Here is a 22,235-nt window from a genome sequence, read left to right as displayed (position 1 = left end):
ATGGTCTATCACAAAAGCACACCACATTCCTGGGCAGAAGCCACTAGAAGCCACTAGCAAGCCAAACCCATCATATCCCACTCCCACTGCGACAACGTCTTAAGAGCAGCGATCCCGGCATACCCCCAGGCAAGGGCGGACACACGTGTAAGAAGTCCCCGCATTCACCCTAGGCTTGGGCACCCTCCACAACCCCTGCCCAGCCAAAACCCCCCAGCCTCCAGAATAAACCCACTACCCACCCCAAACCTCAACCCCCAGCGTGCCACTGCAAGCTCCCCTTTGCACTGCCCGTCCATGGCCCCCAAATGAGGCTGCCCCGCCACCCCCCCCATGTTGGCCCGGGGAAGCTCCAGGTCCGTCCACCCTCCCCCTGCTCCTGCCTGGTCTGACCTGGCCCGGCTCGACCAGGGGATCTCCCCCCCGCGCTGAACGGGACCATCTACCCGCCCCCGATGGTCTGGGAACCCCGGGACCGTCCGGCCCCCTCCCTGCACCCGCCCGGTCCGACCCGGCGTGGTCCGGTCCCGCGGCCCGGCCCCACATGGCCGCCGGCCATCTGCCAACCGCTCCGCCGTTCCGACGTCGAAGCACAGCTCCCGACGGCTTCTCCAGGAGGTCGACTGCACAGATAGGTGCGGCAGCGTTTCCCATGCATGCAGGGCCACGACGAGCCGCGAGAGCAGGAGCGAGTCCCTCACCACCCACCACGCAGCTGCAGGAGCACGCCGAGCGCGTGGCAACCTGCCCGCCCGCCATCTTGGCCCCCCTTATAGACATTAGTGCTTTGCTAAATAAAGGAATGTAGCACAGTAAATATATCACAACAAAATAGATGGCAAGTCCCCCTCAACCCAAGCTCCCCCCCACCCCACCAATGAAATCATTGCAACTCCATTACAGAGAAAGGGTCAAAGACCTGTCACAAAAACATCAGGAGTTACATTCAGATGTGCAGGATCACATTCTAGGCTCATTTATATATATGGAGAAACCACTAAGTTTAGAGTTTACAAAGAACCATATTGTTACAAATACAATACTATACTTTTCCCAATATAATAATTCCTCTTCAACCTTTTTACAGAACAATAATACAAGAGAGTTCGGGCACTGCACAAAATATGTACAAGAGATCTCATGCACATTGTCATCTTCAGAAACTAATTTTATTTAGAAAATTAAGGAAAAAACACACAAAGTCTGGAAATTCCAACCAAATCTCAAATCACAACAAGATTAAACACAAGTGGAGAAACTTGCTAATAAAAAGGATGTTTCATCCTTAATGTAAACATTGAAACATTAATAAGAACATATGAAATAGTGAAGAGGTAAAAAACTTTTCAGACCTTTAACAGAAGAAAGAATGTAAAATGGTAGTTTATTGGTTTGAATCCATGGAGAATTCACACATCTAATCTAATAAACTATTGCACTACTGTAGAAAATTGCCAACTCTTCCTTTTGAGCTCGTTTTTCTCACAACTATCTTTACTTTTGCAAACTAAAATGGTGGGATTTTTTACAAGACATACCAGGAATGCACACTGGAAACTTGCCAGTATAGAAATCTTATATACATATTACAATTAATTGGAACAATGAAGATTTTTCACTAGACTCCAATCCTACAAGCATTCACACGCTTAGCTTGAAGCATCTGTTCACCATGAAGTCAACAGGTGCTTATAATTAGTTATATACTTGATTACAGGAAAACAGCCTTGGTTTTAATGATTCTGGTTTTTGTGTGTTTAGGTTTTCGTCTCCTACTGAGGTTAATGGGAAGACTCCTCAACATGAGTTGGACAGAACCACAAAAACAAGTGAAGTTGAGAGTTTAAAACACAGTAGGAATCAAAGTGTGATAACTGTCTTATGATTGTTGAGTTTCCTCAGACAACTGGAAAGGCTGCACTGTATATAACCTACTAAATAGTATATGGTTATATATAATATTTTGATATATTGCTATAATTTTAAGAAGTTATAAAAAATTTCAAATTATCCTCATAAACCAGGTGTCTACAATTAAAAAGTTCTAATCAAAAGTCTTTCACAATCTCTTTACGTCAGTCTGATAGCTGATGTAAATATTAACCTGTAATACTAATACCATTTACTTGCAAAATCTGCTATTCCAGACACTGAGATTAAATTATGCAACAAGAATTGCAGTAAATCAAATCTTACACTACTTTGAAACTAAAATGTATTCACTTACTACAATAGCTTATGCTCTGTTCTGTTATCTCCCTTACTACCCACTGAAATATAAAGCTGATTTTCTCTCTCCTTTCAGCCCATGTATGTCCATGAAAGGCAACAATAAACTTCCGACCAAAGATGGAAACCAAATGCTCCGATAAAAACAGAGTTTTCATGGCTCTCATCAACAGAAGTGTGCATGTACACACACATATTCATGAAGTCTCTGTAATAAAGTCCAGGTATCATTACTAGTCTTCAAACACAGTGCACTGCACAGTCCATTCCACAGTAATGGAGAAACTAATGGTTATAAGCATAACACCATTTTCAAGTGAAGAGGTTGGAATTTTTTTTTCCATGTGTGTTCTGGTCTTGTTTTTAATCCCACTGAGCCTTTAGATCACAATAAAACATGGCAGAAACTGTTGATTTCAGGAAATTCAAGGCATCAGTCTGGTCTAAATATATGTTTCAAATTCAGTGTAAACAGCAGTAAAAAGAACCATCAGCTGCTTTATCATTTTACTGTTTTTCCCCTTTGCCCCTGATATAAGTTATAGACCAATCATCTCTACATTTCTTCTTCATAGAAATCCATATAGTGCTCACACATCCTCTAAGTGTCATATGGAAAATCAAATCACAAATTAACTTATATAACAAAATTAAGAAATAATTTTCCCCACCTTACCTTTACTTCTCCCATTTATCTATGTCTAAAGAAAAATGTCAATAAAACTACGTCTTTCAACAAAAAATACTTTTAAACTTAGTGTAACATAATTACTTAAAGCAGTGTAAAAACCAATTATTTTCAAGCTTCATAAATATCAAACACAATTATAAAATGTCAGTATAAATAAGCACAGGGTTGTGTGCACCAAATCTGTAATTAAGAGCTTAAAATGTATAGCTTCTCAGCAGAGCCCTTCAATATTACTCTCACTGCATATTTAGAGATCACTTCCTTCCCCTCCAACTTTGACATCTGAAATGGGCATATAAAAGACACATTGCATTTGAAAAAGAAGTATTTTAAAAATTAGAAACCTGAGCGACCCAACTGCAGAAAATCCCATCTCCTGAACTATTTGCTGAAACATGTCAAAACTGCATTGTTTGTACCAACTCACAGAGTACCATTTGGGGTTCTACTATCCTGAAGAACAGAAAAAAAGGGTCTGCATTTGAACAATAGGTTTTATGAGAGCATCAGTTACTCATTCATCATAGGCATGTAAGTTTTCTGAGAGCATCAGTTATTCATCATAGGCATGTAAGTTTTCTTTTTGTGAATCTTAGCATGGACACTGCTGCTACTGCTATTCACTCTGTGTGTGAAGTTGCATAAAACTTTACTTGCACAGAGATGCAACCAAAAAGTCTCATGGCTATATTTTCCCTCCCCCTCTACAGACAACAAATATTGGGGAGAGAGAAATGTATCTGCAAACACAAATGCAGGGTTAGAAACAGAAGCAGTAATGAGGTAAATTATCCTTCATGCATGTTGCAAAGGTGAGGTGTCAGTCTTAAACTGGTCTCTCTTGCGCAGTTAACAGTCTGTACATAGCAGCTGGTATGGTCTTCATATGAATCTAGAAGGTAATAAGATGTGTTAATCAATACTCCTATTAGGCATACTACCAAACACGAGTGTCCATAGTCTAGGGAGCACTAGGGAGGAAACTAGTTGAGGTAACATAGGACAGAAGGAAAAGGAAAAGCCTGAGAATTTTCATATCAATATTAAGGTCTGCGGAAAAGGGATTCTCTAAGGTGTTGAGTATCTACCAACCATCTCAATTTTACTAGAAGTTGTGGACACTTCAATAATAAGAAAAACCTTGGTGGTTCTTATTCTCACTTCTAGTATTTATGTTTGAACAATAACAACCCAAAAGAGGCAATGGTGATGAAATATGCAATACTATCTAGGCATACTGCTTGCTCCTACCTCACCAACAGCATTTGAGAGAATGCGAACAATTTTTTCGTGAGGTGTTGCTACAACACTCTGCCCATTGATTTCAATGATACGATGGCCAACTCGCACTCCTCCTCGCTCTGCTATACCTCCTCTCATAAGGCTACAGATCTGGAAGGGAAAGGACAAAATTATCACAGTTTTGACATGGAACAGAGGCTTTTGACCAAAAGCAATAATTCGATATTTACTGATTTAAATTCAGTATTTATTTTTGCAACAAAGTCCAAAATGTAGTGGATCACTGATTCAAAGTAACATTTATTAGCAATTGAGTACTACACATTCTCTTCCAAAAGAAACCATCCACAAAAAGCTATCTGTATTATTCTTGTTACTTCATTATTTGAAAAATTAAGAGTGTATGAAGACTCATAGTTTACAAAAAGTTCAAAGTGTATAAGCCTTGCATTAAGAGACAGACTTTCTTTTGAGGTCATATACAATGGTTCAGTCAGAGATACAAATACTACAGACCGAAAGCAGCCTAAAGCATTGCTTTTACTCCTCTGATTGATTCTAAAGCTATGAAATAAAGTTTCTTTTCCTACTTTTGTCTAGGAAAGAAAGATGAATAACTTTGACCAGTTCAGCTTTGATATCCTAGACTCTGTTGCAGTGAAGGAAAAAATACAATTCATTACATATGTAAACTTTACCATATGTAAAAGCATCACCAGACGGTCTGGAAGCTACTTACAATCCCATTCTGTACACTGAAGCCTAACTGGTATCTGAGGTCAGGTCTCCTGATCAAGACCGTGGTTACTGGAGGACATCTAACTACATTCAGTTTAATTTGGGCTTGGTTTTTCAAACCCTGAAAAAAAAAACCAATCACCATGAAAACTGCTGACAAAGATGGGATGCAGTAATTTAACATGAGCACTAGGAAAAACAATACCTAGAATGTTAACATGGGAATAGTCCTTAATAAGCAGTTCTTTGAATATATCATTATGAAACAGAATTCCTGAATACCAGACACAGGCAACAGGATGTTCTGAATTGAATGATGCAGTATAAAACTCTTCTTGTAAAGAAGTTCATGTGGTTGTTTTAAATCTAGCTTCCTGTTGGCAATTTCTTCATTTGAGAACACAAATTATTGTTCTAAATGAAGCAAAGGAAATAAAAAGCAGGTCTATGCAGTTGACCAGAAAACTGACAAACATTCTGGTTGGGAAATGAAATTTGAAATATGCAGCTAAGATAGATACAAATAAGTGGCTTTCCTGGTGTAGTTATATTTAATTTTGTAATGCAAATGTAAAGTCTGTGTATTAAGCAATACTCACATTTACATTACCCCTCCCTTCTAAACTGGATTTATCACATTCACCATTAAATCTTTGCTACCAGAAGAACTAAATGAAAAAGGAAAACCCAAACATAAAAGTGGAGATAATTGTAGAGTCTGACCATTACACATATTCAAGAGTTCAGAGCTGTTTCTCATAGATAAATCCAACTCCAGTGTTAGATTCCTTTTTTTTCTATACAACATATAGATTTGAACAGACATTAGTCTTAAATGTTGCATTTACACACATTTAGCCTTCAATAAGCAGAACACATATGGGAAAGAGATGCTATGTAGAGAGTGCAGTAACTTCAACCTTTAATCATGTTACCATTTATCAATTCCAACACAAAGTCAAATATGGGTCCCATTGAAAACAGTGGGTTGTCTGCCGTGGACTTTAACAAGATTAGGATTTAATTTAGAAAAATAGCTCCTATTACAGCTAAGGTAATATACTGATGTCTCTACATGAAGTTTATTGCTGCTGATTTTGTTGAGTCTAACTCTAGACTTGGTACTGACTGGAGACTGATGTTCTGCTGGGATGAAAAGTCAATGCTGTCTGGACATGACAGTTGCACACTCCCTGAATCTGTTTCTGATAGTAGTTAGCACCAGGTGCTTCTGAAAAAGACATAATTAGCATAATACAATTAGGGAATAGCTATCACATATGGAAAGTTTCTTCATAGATCTGTCAGTTTTTAAATGGTTTATGCCTTCAGGCATCCATGTGCTCTGGTGTCAGGTACTCCATGGGCTGCAGGTGGATAGCTGTTCCACATTATAAACTCCATGGGTTGCAGGAGGACAGCCTGCCTCACCATGGTCTTCATCACAGGTTGCAGGGGAATCTCTGCACCCAGAGCACCTCCCACCCCTTCTTCACTGACTTCAGTGTCTGCAGAGTTGTTTCTCTCACATGTTCTCACTCTTCTCGTCTGACTGCTGCAGTTGCTGTTGCAAATAAACTTTTTCCCTTCTTAAATATGTTATCACAGAGGCACTGCCACCGTTGCTGAAGGGCTCAGCCTTGGCCAGTGATGGGTCCGTCTTAGAACTGGCTGGCACTGGCTCTATTGGACATAGGGAAATCTTCTAGCAGCTTCTCACTCTAGCCCCCCTGTAGCCCCCTGTCACTACCAAACCCCTGCCATGCAAAACCAATACAACCACAATGGTGTTAATTGTCCCAATGAAAGAATATATTTTGGGTATTGATGTGTTGGCAGGATGAAGACATGAGAATTCAAATGGTTGCTTCTGCTTCAGGACATGGCAAGAGGAATTTGCTATTTGACCTATAACTATCTTGGGTGGATTACAGAAGTAGACCTGTGAAAACCTCATGAAGTTTAAATATTATATTGTTTGTTATATTACTTGTCAGTGCATGGTGCTTACATTTTCAGAAACCAGAATATCAGATCTTTATAGCGAATCTTTTAGTTCAAGCATTAAGAAAGGAATCCATGGGCAACAAAGAGAGAGTTATTTTGTGAATTTCTAAACATTTTTTTACTGCAGAACACCACTACTCAGCAGAGACATAGAAAGATTTCTATAGTCATATATAACATTACATTGCATGTTTACATGCTACAATATACAGCAGTTCTGTGGTGATTGCCTATTTCAGTAGGTAACCCAGAAAACAATTTAGCTGAATTTCCAACGCTCTCTAAGGTTGCATCTCTCCCCCTCCTGAAACTGTGATGTTTAAATACCCCTTCTCTTGTATGCTGCATCTACCCCAGAGGCTCTTCATTTCCAGTTGACTTGCCTGCTTTTTGCATTTATATACTCTCATATCAATTACAAGGAAGTTCTTCCAAATAAAAAAATCCCACCATTTAGTCAAGTTCAAAGAAACATAATACTTTCCAATACACTCAAGTTGTTTCTACAGAAAATAAAAATACTTACTTTTTCTTTTAAATTCAAAGTTTAGAAAAATTGTCAAATATATTTTGAAAAAACAAGCTTTTTTTTAAAAAATGACTCTGTTCTCTAGAAACTAGTTCACAGGAATAATTTAAATGGCTAAAATTGCACCAATGCAGATTTTAGACCCCTGTGTCTCACACTGTCCTATGAAGTTTAGGTGCCTCTAGAGAGTAACAGACATCTTCCTTTTGGATCTAAATATTTCCTTGAGGCCCGAAGTCCTGCATAGTTCCCTACTTAGGGATCAGAAAATAGGTAAAACAGAATTTTCCCTCTACTTTAAGGTCATCAAAAGGAAACTGCTATAAAATGCACAAGATCAGAGTTAACAAACAACAACTAGTTCTATATTCTTTGCCCTCCCACTACTCCAATAAAGGTTTTAAAACATGTAATATCCAGGTATATTTTCTGTACCTTTATAATGCTCTGGCATGTTGAGAGTGGTAAGCCAACCAAGCTGGTCCCATTAATTGACATGATCTGGTCCCCTATATTTAGTTTCCCAGACTTCTCTGTTGGTCCTCCATGCATCATGTTGGCTGTGATAACTGTAGGCAAAATGGATCCCCAGCCAGATTCCACAATCACTACACCTAGAATTTCTCCCTTTTGCTTTTCAATGTAAACCTGAATCATAAGAAAGAGAGTTTCAAACAAAAGTTTTTTTCTCATCTATAGAACTGATGATCCCACTCCCATATGTTTTCATATAAACAAACATGGGCTTTTAATTTGCAAAATGCATTTCTTATTCAAAGGCAAAACACAATAGGGTATATAGTTTAACACAGTTTAGATACCTTTAACCAGCAAATAAGGTTAAAACTAGAGATTTTGTTTAATTCAAAATTCCCTCCAAATAGAACTCATCTGTTCATACAGCTGGAGGGAGCTGGTATAGAAGAAACCCTGGCATGATGGACTTTGGTGGACAGAACTAAGTCAGGGAGGGATTTAAAGCAATTGTGACTGTGTTTTCTGAAGCAATTACCCGTGTGTTACATTGTGACACTACTTCATCTTTATTAATAAACCCAGTATCAAATATATAACCTTTTTAAATCCAGGGTCAACCACTCTTATCAATCTTAATGCCTCCAAAAATTTTATGCTGTCTACTTTATATTCACTTCACTGATGTAATGTATCAAAGGGGAAAATTGTTTGGTAAAAAGAAGGCATAGAGACATTAAATCGTTCAGCTATTGACAAATTTAGGGTTCACTGCTTGTTCTTAAAATAGAATTGACCACAGGATAAACCCACTGGGGAGGACAGAAATTACGTCAGTGAGGTTATTTATTGGAAACACTAATAGCTTTCTAGTTGTTGACAGTACAGGCCTGAACTCAGGATACATGTGTTTAATGGTGCCATGGGAGAAAAAAAAAAAAAAAAAAAGCAGACACATACGTCTTTGCAGTTTTCAGATTTGGAAAAATGAATCAGGTCATCATTGTACATGTCCTGGGTATTGAGTAAGTCATTATATTCCTTCTGGCTTAGATCTTCTGGATTGATTCCATTTGCCCTCAGAAATTCCTGGTAGGCCACGCTAAATGCTTGACCTATAGACTGTGCAATCAACTGTGCCTGTAGTAATTCCGAAAGATGAAAAGAAGAACATCAAACATTCCAAGGGTTTCATTGATTGACAAGTTCTCTGTTATAAACATGCTGCAAAATGGTTGATGCCTACAAGATAAGGAAATGTAAAAAATTTTTTAAAAATTAACCTAAAGTAATAATTTAAAAAGTAAAACAGAACATCGACATAGTCATCCATGCAGATGAGCAAGTAACTACACATAAGAAACACGAGTAAAGCCTTCCTTTCACAGATAACTACTGCTATCATAAAGGTATACCTATTGCATTACTTGAAACTGAGACTCCAGAGGGAGAACTTGAACTCTCACCTGTGCTAGTTTTCACTTCTGGTACAAAGGCAAGCTGTCAATAAAAAATTAAAACACCTTCTAGAAAACACACAGTAGAATTTTAAAACGTAATGAGAAGACCTTTAAAGGAAGGCAAAAGTATCTTGGGTTGCATTAGGAGGAGTATTGAGAGCAAGTTGAGGGAGGTGATCCTTCCTCTCTGCTCAGCACTGGTGAGGCCGCACCTGGAGTCCTGTGTCCAGTTCTGGGCTCCCCAGTACAAGAGAGATATGGACATAATGGAGAGAGTCCAGAGAAGGGCCACAAAGATGATGATTCAGGGACTGGAACATCTGACATAGGTGGAGAGGCTGAGACCTGGGACTGTCCATCCTAGAGAAGAGAAGGTTTGTAAGGGATCTCATCAATATATATAAATAGTTGATGAGAGAGTGTAAAGAAGATGGAACCAGGTTCTTTGCAGTGGTGCCTGGTGACAGGACAAGAAGCAATGGAAACACAGAAAATTCCACTTAAACGTAAGAACAAACTTTTCTACTGTGAGGGTGTGGTTGAATACAGAAACAGATTGTCCAGAGAGGACTCCTTACAGATACTCAAAACACAACTGGGCACTTGTTCTAGTGGACCTTGCTTGAGCAGAGGGGATTCAACTAGACAGTCTCTAGAGGTGCTGTCTCAGCTATGCTATGATGCTATGGTATTTCCTACATTTCCTTCATGCCCATGCTTTTTTCCTTTAAAATTCTCACAACCTTATTTGAAGTTACTGTCAGATAAAATATGGAAAGGGTAGAAACAACTGGCCTATTGAGCAGATCCAACCCTTAATGTGACTGGAAGTGGTCCATGATCACAGAATCATTCAGGTTGGAAGGGACCTCAGAGGGTCTCTAGTCCAACCTCCTGTTTAAAGAAATCAGCTATGAGGTCAGACTAGGTTGCTCAGGGTTTTTTGTCAGGTACTGAAAATCTTCAAGGACAGTCTATATAACTTCTCTGGGCAACCTGTTCCAATGCTTGACAGTCCTCATGATGAAAGTTTTTCCTTGTATCCAGTCTGAACCTTTCTTGTTTCAATGTATGCCCGATAGCTCTCATACTCCCACCATGCACCACTGTGAGGACCCTGGCTCCATCTTCACAGAATCCCACTGAACATGCTGAGTTGGAAGGGACCCACAAGGATCATCAAGTCCAACTCCTAGACCTGCACAGGACCATTCCCAAGAGTCACACCATGTGCCTGAAAGTATCGTCCAAATGCTTCTTGAACTCTGTCAGACCTGGTGCAATGACCACTTCCCTGGGGAGCCTATTCCAGCACCCAACCACCCTCTGGGTTAAGAACCTTTTTCTAATATCTGATCTAATATCTAATCTAAACCTTCCTCGACACAACTTCAGGCCATTCCCTTGGGTTCTCTGGTGTCCCCTCAGTCTCATCTTCTCCAGGCTGAACAGAGTGACCTCAGCTGCTCCTCATACGGCTTCCCCTCAAGGCCCTCACCATCTTCGTTGCCCTCCTTTGGACTAATAGTTTAATGTCTTTCCTATATTACCCTCCTGGCTGCCATGGCACTGCTGACTCATGTCCAGTTTGCTGTTGACCAGGACCCCCAAGTCTCTTTCCGCGGCACTGCTTTCCAACATCTCGTTCCCCAGTCTGTCCATATATCCGAGGTTGCCCCATCCCAGGTGCAGAATCCGACCCTCTCCCTTGTTGAACTTCCTATGGTTGATGATTGCCCAACCCTCTAATTTGTCAAGGTCTCTCTGCAGGGCATCCCTGCAAGGCCTCCCTGCCTTCAGGGGACTCAACGGTTCCTCTGAGTTTTGCATCTCCTGCAAACTTGCTTAGTATCCCTTACAGTCCTGCGTCCAAGTGATTTATAAAGGTGTTGAAGAGCACGGGGCCTAAGATGGAGCCCTGCGGAACCCCACTAGTGACAGGTCGCCAGTCTGATGTTACCCCATTCACTATTACTCTCTGTGCTCCACCCACGAGCCAATTGCTTACCCACCTTGTGATGTGTTTATCCAGCTGTGGGTTGGACATTTTGTCCAGAAGGATCCTATAAGAGACAGCATCAAAAGCTTTACTGAAATCCCAAAAGATTACATCAACTGGTTCGGATATTGGAAGGTTGTTGTTAGGGCCCCTTGAAGCCTTCTCTTCTCCAGGCTGAACAAGCCCTGTTGCCTCAACCTCTTCTCATAGGGCAAGTGCTCCAGTCCCCTGATCATCTCGATGGCCTTCTGATGAACTTACTGCAGTTTGTTGATGCCTTTCTTGAATTAATGGGGGATGGGGGGATCTGTGCAGAATATTCTACATGTGGTCTAACAAGTGTTAAGTTGAGAGGAAGAATAATTTCCTGCAATTTACAGCTTATGTTCCTTTTAATCCAACCCAGGATGCTGTTGATCTTCTTTGCTGGCAGGGCGTACTGCTGGCTCATGTTCAAGATTGCTGTCTTCCAAGGCTCCCAGGGCCTTTTCAGCAGAGCTGAAAAGTCCCAGCCTGTTTTGTTACCAGGGTTTCTTCCTCCCTAGGTGCAGGACTTGTCATTGGTCCTTGTTGAATTTCATGAATGAAGTTCAGTGGGTTTCCAACCCACTCCACCTAGTCTGTATGGTTCTCTCCTATGCCTATGACTTGCTCTTGACTTCTCTGCTCCTAATGCTACTGAATGCTCCATAGCTTTCATTCACTCACTGCACTCTGTGAGCTGTTCTAGTGACTGAACAAAAGGGAATATTGCACCCATTTATAAAAAAGGTAGTGAGGAGGACCCCAGGAACTACTGACCAGTCAACCTCACCTACATGCCCTGTAAGATCATGGAACAGATCTTCCTGGAAGTTATGCTGAAATACATGGAAGACAGGGGGGTGATTAGAGAAAGCCATCATGGTTTCACCAAGGGCAAATCACGCCTGAATAATCTAGTAGCCTTCTACAATCGAGGGACTGCATCACTGGACAAGGGAAGAGCTACGGATATCATCTACCTGGACTTCTGTAAGGCTTTGACTCTGTCCCCAACAGAGCACCCTTGGCAAGTTTGCAGACAACACCAAGCTGAGCGGTGCAGTTGATTCCCTAGAGGGAAGGGATGCCTGCCATCTAGATGGACCTTGACAGGCTTGAGGAGTAGGCCTGTGCTAGCCTCACAAAGTTCACCGAGGCCAAGTGTCAGGTCTTGCACCTGGGTTGGAGCAACCCCTGTATCAATACAGACTGGGGCGTGGTGGGATTGAGAGTAGCCCTGCGGAGAAGGACTTGGGGATACTGGTTGGATGAGAAATTGGACGTGAATTGGCAATGTGTGCTTGCAGCCCAGAAAACCAACCATGTCCTGGGCTGCATCAAAAGCAGTGTGGTCAGTAGGTCGAGGGAGGTGATTCTGTCCCTCTACTATGCCCTCATGAGACCCCACCTGGAGTGCTGCATCCAGCTCTGGGGGCTCCAATATAAGGAGGAGGTGGACCCATTAGAGCAGGTCCAGAGGAGGGCCACCAAGAGGATCAGAAGGCTGAAACACTTCTCCTCTGAAAAAAGGCTGAGAGAGTTGGGGTTGTTCACCCTGGAGAAGAGAAGGCACTGGAGAGACCTTATTGTGGCCTTTCAGTATAGAAAGGGGGCTTATAAGAAAGACAGAGGGAGATTTTTTTACTAAGACCTGTAGTGACGGGGCAGGGGACAACCGTTTTAAACTGAGAGAGGGTAGGTTTAAATTAGATATAAGGAAGAACTTGTTTTATTATGAAGGTGGTGAGACATTGGAACAGGTTGCCCAGAGAAGTTGTGATCCAAGATGCCTGTGATCCAAATGGTAATGGAATCTGACAACTTGCTATAAAACAAAGCTTTTCTGAGGCAGTAGGAAATATGAGCAACAACCCGTTCATAATGGTGACTCACTCGATCCCCGATAGCAAACACAGGATCATAAGCGATGCCATGGCTCTGGTGGACTGCCAGGGACACTTTTTGTCTGTGTCCTCTGGCAGCAACAGCCAATTTTACAAATGCCTTTTGAATGTGGGTAAGAGTCGGGTTGTCCCATGGGTCCACCAGTGGTACTGTGTGTAAGAGTAAATACCCTTTCCAGGAACATTTTGCTACCGAGGAGTCAGTTATTTTGCTTCGGAAAGGCTTCCCTACCACTTTCTCAAAGCAGTGCTGTTTCCTCCCCCCTTCATTCCAGAAGCTCGCTCTCTGATATGTGAGGAGACAGCAGATGCCACAGGGCTTCACATCCAGTGCACAGAGAGGGGTGAGCACAGATAATAAAACTCAAAGAATAAACAGGAGCCATGCCTTTCTCAGCCCCAGTGCTCCTTTGTAGCCTGGTGCGGGTTTCCTTTATAAGCTTTTAGCATTCTTGTCTACAGAATGAACCCTTTTTGGATTCTTTCCACTGCCATGGCATTTTTGGGGGGACCTGTGTGTATCTTACGACACTGTGATTTCACAGAAGTATACCATATGTGAATAATGCGGGTGGCATCTTACCTACACTGCTGATATCAGTCAGGGGCAGGTGTTGGTGGTCTGTCTATGCTGCCGATAATGGTCAAGGGGCAGGGTGTTGGTAGGTAGGGTGTCAGTGTCCCATCGTTGGAAGTGTTCAAAGTCAGGTTGGAAGGGGCTCTGAGCAAGCAAGTGAAAGACGTCCCTGCCCATGGCAGGGGGGTTGGACTAGATGGTTTTTAAAGGTCCCTTCCAACCCAAACCAATCTATGATTCTATGATTCTAGCTTCTACTACCTTCTACTGAGCGTAGAGGCAGGGATGGGTAGAAAAAAAAAAAAAAAAAAAAAAGGCATGTAAAGGGAAAACTCTGATCTCTGTGCCAGGAAAGGAAGCAGCTGAAAAGAGTGGAATTTGCTGTGAGGTGATCAAGGTAAACTTGGAATAATTTACATATTGTTTACAAGTGGAAAGCAACATGGCATGAGCATAGAGCTGATGGGAGCAGTGCAGGAAACTGAGAGTGGAACAGTGCTGAGTGCAGGAAGCACTGTGGAGCGTAGGGGTGCTGGTCACAGTGCGGAATGAAACTACCCTCTGGTGTGTAGTTCAGGTTAGGGGGAAGGAGAGGCAAAGAGGGTGGGAAGACAATAGTCTACAGTGTGGGGGTGTGCTGGAGATGTGGGAACAGAGCTAAGCTGTGTTTTCATGTGCAGTCCAATTCAGGCCCCAGTAAGGAAAAGGTTCCCAATCCCAACTGTTTGTATCATATCTACTCAAGCTAGCTCTAAACCTGTTGATGACAAAAACATGATTGTTGGCATTCATTGAAAAGTTCAACAGCACACAGAGTCTGGACTTCCATTATTTTTCAGACTTTCAAATCAAAACAATTTGATGACAAGAACACTCATGCTAATACAACCCAGTAGGGGGTTGGCCTTCCTTGTCACAAAGGTACACTGCTGCCTCATGGGCAACTTGTTGTCCATTAAGAGCCCCAGATCCTTTTCATGATGTTCCTCTCTGCCCATTTCTCCAGAATGTTGAGGGTCTCTCTGAATGGTAGCACACTTGTCTGGCGTATCAGCCACTCTTCCCAGTTTTGTAGCATCTACAAACTTGTGGAGGGTACGCTCTGTCCTGTCGCCTAGGTCATTAATGAAGATGTTAAACAGTATTGGAGCCAACATCAACCTCTTGGCCACACCGCTGTTAATCGGCCTCCAGATAGACTTTGTGATGCTGATCACAACCCTTTGAGTCTGTCCCTTCAGACAGTTTCCAGCCCACCCAAATGTCCACTTATCTAGTCAGTGCTTCATCCGTTTGTCTATGAGGATGTTATGGGAGACGGTATCGAAAACCTTACTAAAGTCAAGATAAGCAACAGTCACTGCTCTCCCCTCCTCCACCCAAACCAGTCACCTCATTGTAGAAGGCCATCACGTTGGTCAGACATGAGTTCCCCTTCATAAATGCACGCTGGCTACTCCCGATCACCTTCTTGTCCTTCATGGGCCTGGAAATGGTCTCCGGGTTTAGTTGCTCCATCACCTTCCCGGAGATCGAGATGAGACTGAACAGGCCTGTGGTTCCCTGGATCCTCGTTCTCGCTCTACTTGAAGATAGGAGTGACATTTGCTTTCCTCCAGTCCTCAGGAACCTCTCCCAGTTGCCATGACCTTCCAAAGATAATCGAGAGTGGCCTTGCAATGACATCAGCCAGCTCCCTTGGCACTCATGGGTGCATCCCATCAGGGCCCATGGACTTGTGTTTGTCCAGTTTGTTTAAATATTCCTTAACCTGATCCTCCTCTGCCGATGGCAAGCTGGCCTTGCCCTGAACTTTCCCACTCGTTTCAGGGACATGGGATTCCCGAAGGCAAATCTTACCAGTAAAGACCAAGGCAAAGAAGGCATTCAGCCTTCTCAATGTCCTTTGTGACCAGGTCCCCATTCCCATTCAGCATAGGGCCCACATTTTCCCTAGTCTTTCTTTTGTTGCTGATGTACCTGTAGAAACCTTTCTTGTTGCCTTTCACGTCCCCCACCAGATTCATCTCCTAACCCCATCCCCGCACTCTTGGATAGTGTCTCTATATTCCTCCTGGGTCACTTTTCCCTGCTTCCACCACCTGTATGCTTCCTTTCTATGCTTGAGTTTAGTCAGGAGCTCTTTGTTCATCCATGCAGTCCTCCTGCTGCCTTTGCTTGAATTCCTGCTCTTTGGGATGGACTGTTCTTAAGCTTGGAGGAAGTGATCCTGGAAAATCAGCCAGTTCTCTTGGACCTCTCTTCTCCCCGGGACCATCTCCCATTGGATGCTTCCATGCGTATTCCTGAACAGGCCAAAGCCTGCTCTTCTGAATTCCAGGGTTGTGATATTGCTAAATTCCTTGTTTGCCTTCTCCCGGGATCCTGAACTCTGCCATCTCATGGTCACTGCAGCCAAGGTTGCCCCCAGCCTTCACATCCCTGACCAGTTCTTCCTTGTTTGTAAGTATGAGGTCGAGGAGAGCACCTCTACGTCAGCTCCTCAATCACCAGTGTCAGGAAATTGTCGTCTATGCACGTCAGAAACCTCCTTGACTGCTTGTGGCCTGCTTGCGTTGTCCCTCCAACAGATATTGGAGTGGTTCCATTCCCCTATGAGGACCAGAGCCTGCGAACGTGAGGTTTCTTCCAGTTGTCTCTAGAAGGTCTCACCTACTTCTCCCCGATCAGGCAGTCTATAGCAGGCACCCACCACAGTGTTGTCCACATTGGTCTCCCCCTAATCGTGACCCATAAGCTCTCAGCTGGCTCATCACCCATCCCTACTCAGGGCTCCATGCATTCCTGCTGCTCTCTCACAATAAAGGGCAACTCCCCCTCCTCACCTTCCTGACCTGTCCTTCCTAAAGAGCCTGTATGCATCCACTGCAGCACTCCAGTCACGTGAGCCTTCCCACCATGTCTCCGTGATCCCAAAGAGTTCATAAGCCTGTAACTGCACACAGAACTCTAATTCCTCCTGTTTGTTCCCCATGTTGTGTGCATTAGTGTACAGACACTTCAGGGAGGCATCTAGCTGTGATGATTTCCCAGTTCTGTCTGGTAGGCACTTTCTGTTTCATGTGGATACCCTTGGCGTGGGCCCCCTTTGGCCCCATTTTGTTGATTGCAAGGTCCCTTCTGTTCCCATTACCCCACACACTTTGCTTGCCAACCTGGTCCACCCCTTCCTCGGATGACTGTTGGTCACTCTCACCCTTTCCTGTCCTTCCTAGTTTACCCCTGGGCTGGTCAGTCTATTGGCAAAAAAGTTTTTGTCCCATTATTCAGGTGGATCCCATCTCTTCCAAGGATTCTTCGATCCTCAAAGAGGGTCCCATGGTCATAAAAACTAAAGCCCTGTTGTTGACACCAGCTTTGCAACCTATCGTTGAACTGCAGGATCTGTCCAGTCTTCCTCAAGCCCTTACCCCTCACCAGCAGGATAGGGGACAACATCACCTGGGCCTCCATGCCCTTGACCATTGGCCCCAGAGCCACGTAGTCACGCTTGATACTTTCCAGGTCACCCCTGGCAGTGTCATTGGTGCCCATATGGAAGAGTAGCAGGGGGTAATAGAACCTGTCAAGCCTCGACTCTCTTGCGACAGCATCCTGGATCCAAGCCCCCAGCAAGCAGCAAACCTTGTTAGATGACAGGTCAGGTTGGCAGATGGGGATCTCCATTCCCTGCAGCAGGAGTCTCCCATTACTACTGCTCGCCGCTTCCTCCTGTTTTTCCTGCATGTCTCGTGTCCAACTGGCTTGAGTGCTTTGTTGGACAAAGCTCACAGGCCCTTGTCAGCTATGAGGGCACTGACTCTGTCCTGTGATTGCAAATTCTGAGGTGGAGCAGGAGCCTTCTCCCTGGCGGGCAGAAGTCACGAACTCCCAACCTTTGCCATCACAAAAGTCTCAGAGACTCTTTCTTGCCATCTCTGATGCTGTGCAGTCTTTTGACCTGCTCCTGCAGCTTCTTAACTGGACGATACAGATACTCAATAAGTACACAACTTCTGTTGACCAGAAGACTGTCTCCCCAATGCCCCGGCCTCGGCAAGAGGCCTCAGGCACCCCTGCAGAGTTGCATTCTCCTTCTGGAGCCCTGTCTGGGTCGAAACCTCTGATGTTACAGGGTCAGTTGTTCCAATGGTTGCTGGGGACCATGCCCTGTGGTGTATCATAGAACCATAGAATTATTAAGGTTGGAAAAGACCTCTAAGATCATTGAGTCCAACCATTAACCGAGCACTGTCAAGTCCACCACTAAACCATGTCTCTAAGCACCACATCTACACCTACACCTTTTTGAACACTTCCAGGGACAGTGATTCCACCACTTCCCTGGGCATCCTGTTCCAATGCTCGGCCACTCTTTCAGTGAAGAAATTTTTCCTAATATCCAATCTAAACGTCCCCCGGTGCAACTTGAGGTCGTTTCTTCTTGTCCTATTGCTTGTTACGTGGGAGAAGAGATCGACCCCTCCTCCCCCCTCCCATCTACAACCTCCTTTCCGGTAATTGTAGAGAGTAATAAGGTCTCCCCTGGCCCTCCTTTTCTCCAGACTAAACAACCCCAGTTCCCTCAGCCACTCCTCATAAGACTTGTGCCCCAGAGCCTTCACCAGCTTCATTGCCCTTCTTTGGACGCACTCCAGCAACGCAATGCCCGTCTTGTAGTGAGGGGCCCAGAACTGGACACAGCATTCGAGGTCCAGCCTAACCAGTATCACCACCATTGCTGAGGAGGCATATTCTGTTCTGAGCAGAGTTGCTGGTCCCCTTCTTTGCATCCTTCTGTGCAAACTGCTGCATCTGATGGCTGTTTCTGCTGGCAGTGTTCTGCAGCACAGATTTAATTGAGGTTGGAAGGGACCTCTGGAAGTCTCTGGTCCAACCACCTGCTCAAAGCAGGGCCAACTTAGAACTGGTTTCTCACGGCCTTTTCCAGTCATGTTTTGGATATGTCCCACAACCTCTCTGGGCCCTTGTTCCAGTGTCTGACCACCGTCGTGATGAAAAACGATTTCCTCACATCTAATTGCAATTTCCGTTGTTCCAACTTGTTCCAGTTGCTTCTCACCCTAACCCTGTGTGCCTCTGAGAAGCCTGACTCTGCCTCCTTTACACCCTGCCACTAGCTAGCTGTAGACAGTAATAAGATCTCCCCCAAACCTTCCTCTTCTTAAGGCTGAACAAAACCAGCTCTCTCAGCCTTTCCTCATATGCCATGTGTGCCAGGGCCCTAATCATGTTGGTGGCCTTTGCTGGACTTGCTCCTGTTTGTCCATGTCTTTCTTGTACCGGGGGGCCCCAAACTGGACATGGTAGTCCCTTATGCAGTCCCACAAGTGCCAAAACGAGGGGGAAGAATAATTTCCTTTGTCCTGCTGCTGCCCCTCTTGCTAATGCAGCCTAGAACTAGTCTCACTTAGGAAGACTGTAAAATGCCTTCTCAGATGGGTTAGATATTTTTCCTTCCTTCTGCATTTCAGAGAAAGTCACAGGGAGAAGTTGTGAGCAAGCTATCTCCCTGGTATGCACAGAGATAACATATTTGCAGACATGCACAAGACCTCCTTGGGCCAGAGAGGGTGGGGGAGGAGAGAGAGAAGATGCAAAAAGCCTTAGAGAGGGCAGGGCATTGCCTTCCAACCCCCCCCCAGAGGCCCAGTGCACAGCATCGCTAAGAAATGATCCTTGCATCTGAACCAAACCTTTTTTTTAATCCTTCCACTGTCTTGGCATTCTTGGGAAGAATACCTACGTTTGTTTTACCTTACACTACAAAAAGGAAAAAAAGCGTCTTGTATGAAAGGAGGTGCCAAGAGGAACCAACAGCCTCACTTTCAAAACCAACCAACCAACCAAACAAACAGTACATTTTGAAAATGTGGAAAAGAACACAAAGACTTGGGTATTCAGCCTGAATACACAACATACCAAGGACTAAGGACTTCAAATTATTTATCACAATGAAATACTTTAGACTTGTCTGGGGATGATTGGTACTTGTCATATTACGGTACTAGACTGCCTAAAATGCTGTATAATGTGAACAAAGCTTTCTTATCTTTTGGGCTAACTGAAATTAGCATACTTACCAAATCTGTCAGACAACTCTGATTAATTCCATGCATGATGTGGTTCTTGAGCATAGATTTCTGACCAGGAAGTCTTGGAGGAAACTATAAGAGCCAGCACTCCATGAAAGTCAGATTTTGGCAGGTAGTTGAAGGTCTATTTCAAAGGACTATTATTATGATGCTGACAAGGTTTGATCTGCCCATACCTGTGTGTCTGCATTCAATACTTTTATTCTCTGTGTAGAAATGAAGAGGTACACTTCAGTCACAGGTTGAGATTCACCTTCTGGAGCCTGCAAATGAATGGAATAGAGACAATAACATTTGGTAACACCCTTAAAAATTATATTAGATCGCAAACAAAAAACAGGCACCAGAACAGAAATTCAAAACAAAGTATTAGATTACAGAAGCTACAGATAAACAAAAAATATGGAAACCCCATGTTAGATATGAAAGTGGGTTAGATGCAATTTGTAAAATTTTCAGTCACGTAAGAACCACTCTGACCTCCCTGTCCATACAGGGGCCTAACAGTGACTGCTCAGAGTAATGGGAAAATGTGCAATTTTAAATAACATAGTACAGTTTTGTCAAGAGGGTCTTCACAGTCTGTCAATAGGCTATTAACTTGCTAACTCCCTCCAGAAGCAAATGCTTAAAATTTTAAGTGCCTTTTAAAAAATCTGATAGCTGTTTAATAACTCTATAATCATAACATATTACTAAAATATGAGTCAGTCAGCATATAATTGTGTCTATACCTTTTTCCTTTATTTGACACAACTGTGAATCAAACAAAACACTACCTATGTAGGAATAAAAAAGTACTTTTTTTTACATTACCAGTTTACAGAATAAAACCTTTGACACATAAGTCCTATTTCTTTGGTATGCATTTTCAGTACTGCCTGTATCCCTTTGATAAGTCCAATCTTTACCCTATTTCTAACACAAAATGGCCAATGGTAAACAATGGCTAAGGATGGCCAACCAGGCAATTGATTTCTGAGAAATGTTAACCCATATGGTAGGTCAGAAATAAACCTAAAAAACCCCTTACCGAATGCAGAAAAGAGAAGCGCAAAATAAAAAGGCGAAGAAAACCCCAACAAAGTAAACAAAAGAACAGACATAACGTCAGTCTGATGGTGGTTATACTGCACCTTCTTCCTGCCTTTGGTTAATTTCTGGGCCATCTGTTTAGCATGTAATAAACGGAGATGAAAAATAAGTTAGACAAGAACTTGCAAACACTCAAGTCTAACAGGAATATATACACTAATGCGAGGGCTCAATCTATTAGTTGCTCTGAATTAGTCTCTGCTTTGATTTCCTCTTTTACTTTTTGGTTTAAAAAAAAAGAGCTTCATGTTTACCAGTTTTTGAAAAGTTAAGAGAGATCTACATCAAGAGAGTATATAAAAGGATTTTTTTTCCCCATTTAAACATTACTCTGAAGAAACAGTTTCCTCCCCCACTCTCCAAGAATCTTTCCTCATTTACAGCAGTACAAATTAAGTGTGGCTTGATGCCTATGGATTCTACATTGGGCAATTCCTGAGGATGTCTCATTAGGTTTACGGAGATATCTTCTATAAACTTACTTCATAGTTACCAAATCTGAACCTCGATAAAGCAGCTATTCATGTTAGTAGTATGTATATATTGTTAGACCTGGATAAATAGCTTATCGTATGATTAGTGTTGTAGATATTAGTCATCTTACTGGTATAATGTTAAGTATAGGTGGTAGAGGGGGATTTTTTTTTAATTTTAGCTTTTTGTAGACTTTAAAAGTAGCTGTAGTTAGCTCACACTTTAGCACAGTAGTTTACACATACCCAAACCCTTCTCCCCATTTCATATCGAACCTTCAAAATTCCTTTAGTTTGTTTAGACTTCCCTCAAGGTAGGCCTTCATTCTGTTTAAGAACATTTGCACCCTGGTTTGAACAACAAGATATCCCACAGACAAATCCTTCAAAACCCAGAACTTTAGAGGAGCTCCAAGGACTGGATGTGCTGTGACAAAGAGGAAGACGAGGAAGAAGGGGTCCTAGAGCCCCTGACTCAATTTCCGAAGGGGCGTGCCGGGGGCAGAACTGGGGGGTGGATAGGAAAATTTAATAACAACACGTGCTGGGTGCTCAGGTTCCAAAATTCCCTAGAGCACACCTTTCAATTCAAAATCCTTGCCTTTTAAACATCCTTAAAGTCCAACCCTGTTTACATCATGGGGGGGGTGTTCCTCCTCTTCGGATTGGTTCTTCGG

The 22,235-nt window shown here is 43.0% G+C and overlaps 1 protein-coding gene across 5 annotated transcripts; it reads right to left on the bottom strand.

The window, feature by feature from the left end:
* Positions 1 to 939: 939 nt before the first annotated feature.
* Positions 940 to 21,282, bottom strand: LOC126636002 (amyloid-beta A4 precursor protein-binding family A member 1-like). 5 transcript variants are annotated; one of them, XM_050307692.1, is made up of 8 exons: positions 21,127 to 21,282; positions 20,167 to 20,253; positions 19,979 to 20,062; positions 8,871 to 9,050; positions 7,872 to 8,084; positions 4,902 to 5,021; positions 4,172 to 4,312; positions 940 to 3,812 (listed from the first exon to the last, which is right to left on the bottom strand). In XM_050307692.1, exons 1-8 carry the CDS (start codon positions 21,157 to 21,159, stop codon positions 3,747 to 3,749), a joined length of 924 nt encoding a protein of 307 aa, XP_050163649.1. In that variant the 5' UTR covers positions 21,160 to 21,282; the 3' UTR covers positions 940 to 3,746. The 5 variants fall into 5 exon arrangements, with proteins under 5 accessions (XP_050163649.1, XP_050163650.1, XP_050163653.1 ...); XM_050307693.1 differs by lacking the exon at positions 19,979 to 20,062 and adding an exon at positions 9,583 to 9,730 and having other exon boundaries at positions 21,127 to 21,262; XM_050307696.1 differs by lacking the exon at positions 4,902 to 5,021.
* Between the last annotated feature and the right edge of the window lie 953 nt (positions 21,283 to 22,235).

Source organism: Myiozetetes cayanensis, unplaced genomic scaffold (assembly GCF_022539395.1).
Source record: "Myiozetetes cayanensis isolate MyiCay16 unplaced genomic scaffold, myiCay2020 scf128, whole genome shotgun sequence".
Classification (NCBI taxonomy): Eukaryota; Metazoa; Chordata; class Aves; order Passeriformes; family Tyrannidae; genus Myiozetetes; species Myiozetetes cayanensis.
The sequence above is the reverse complement of the archived record's forward strand: the minus strand, read 5'-3'. Positions and strand labels throughout refer to the sequence as shown.

What these genes read in the sequence shown, in the direction of transcription:
- LOC126636002 (XM_050307692.1), bottom strand. Translation starts at nt 21,159, where the DNA reads ATGGCCCAGAAATTAACCAAAGGCAGGAAGAAG. An exon ending in AATCTGAAAACTGCAAAGAC is followed by an intron (nt 8,085 to 8,870) that starts GTATGTGTCTGC and finishes CTTATGATTCAG; the next exon opens with GTTTACATTGAAAAGCAAAA. An exon ending in CATGCCAGAGCATTATAAAG is followed by an intron (nt 5,022 to 7,871) that starts GTACAGAAAATA and finishes TTTTTTTTTCAG; the next exon opens with GGTTTGAAAAACCAAGCCCA.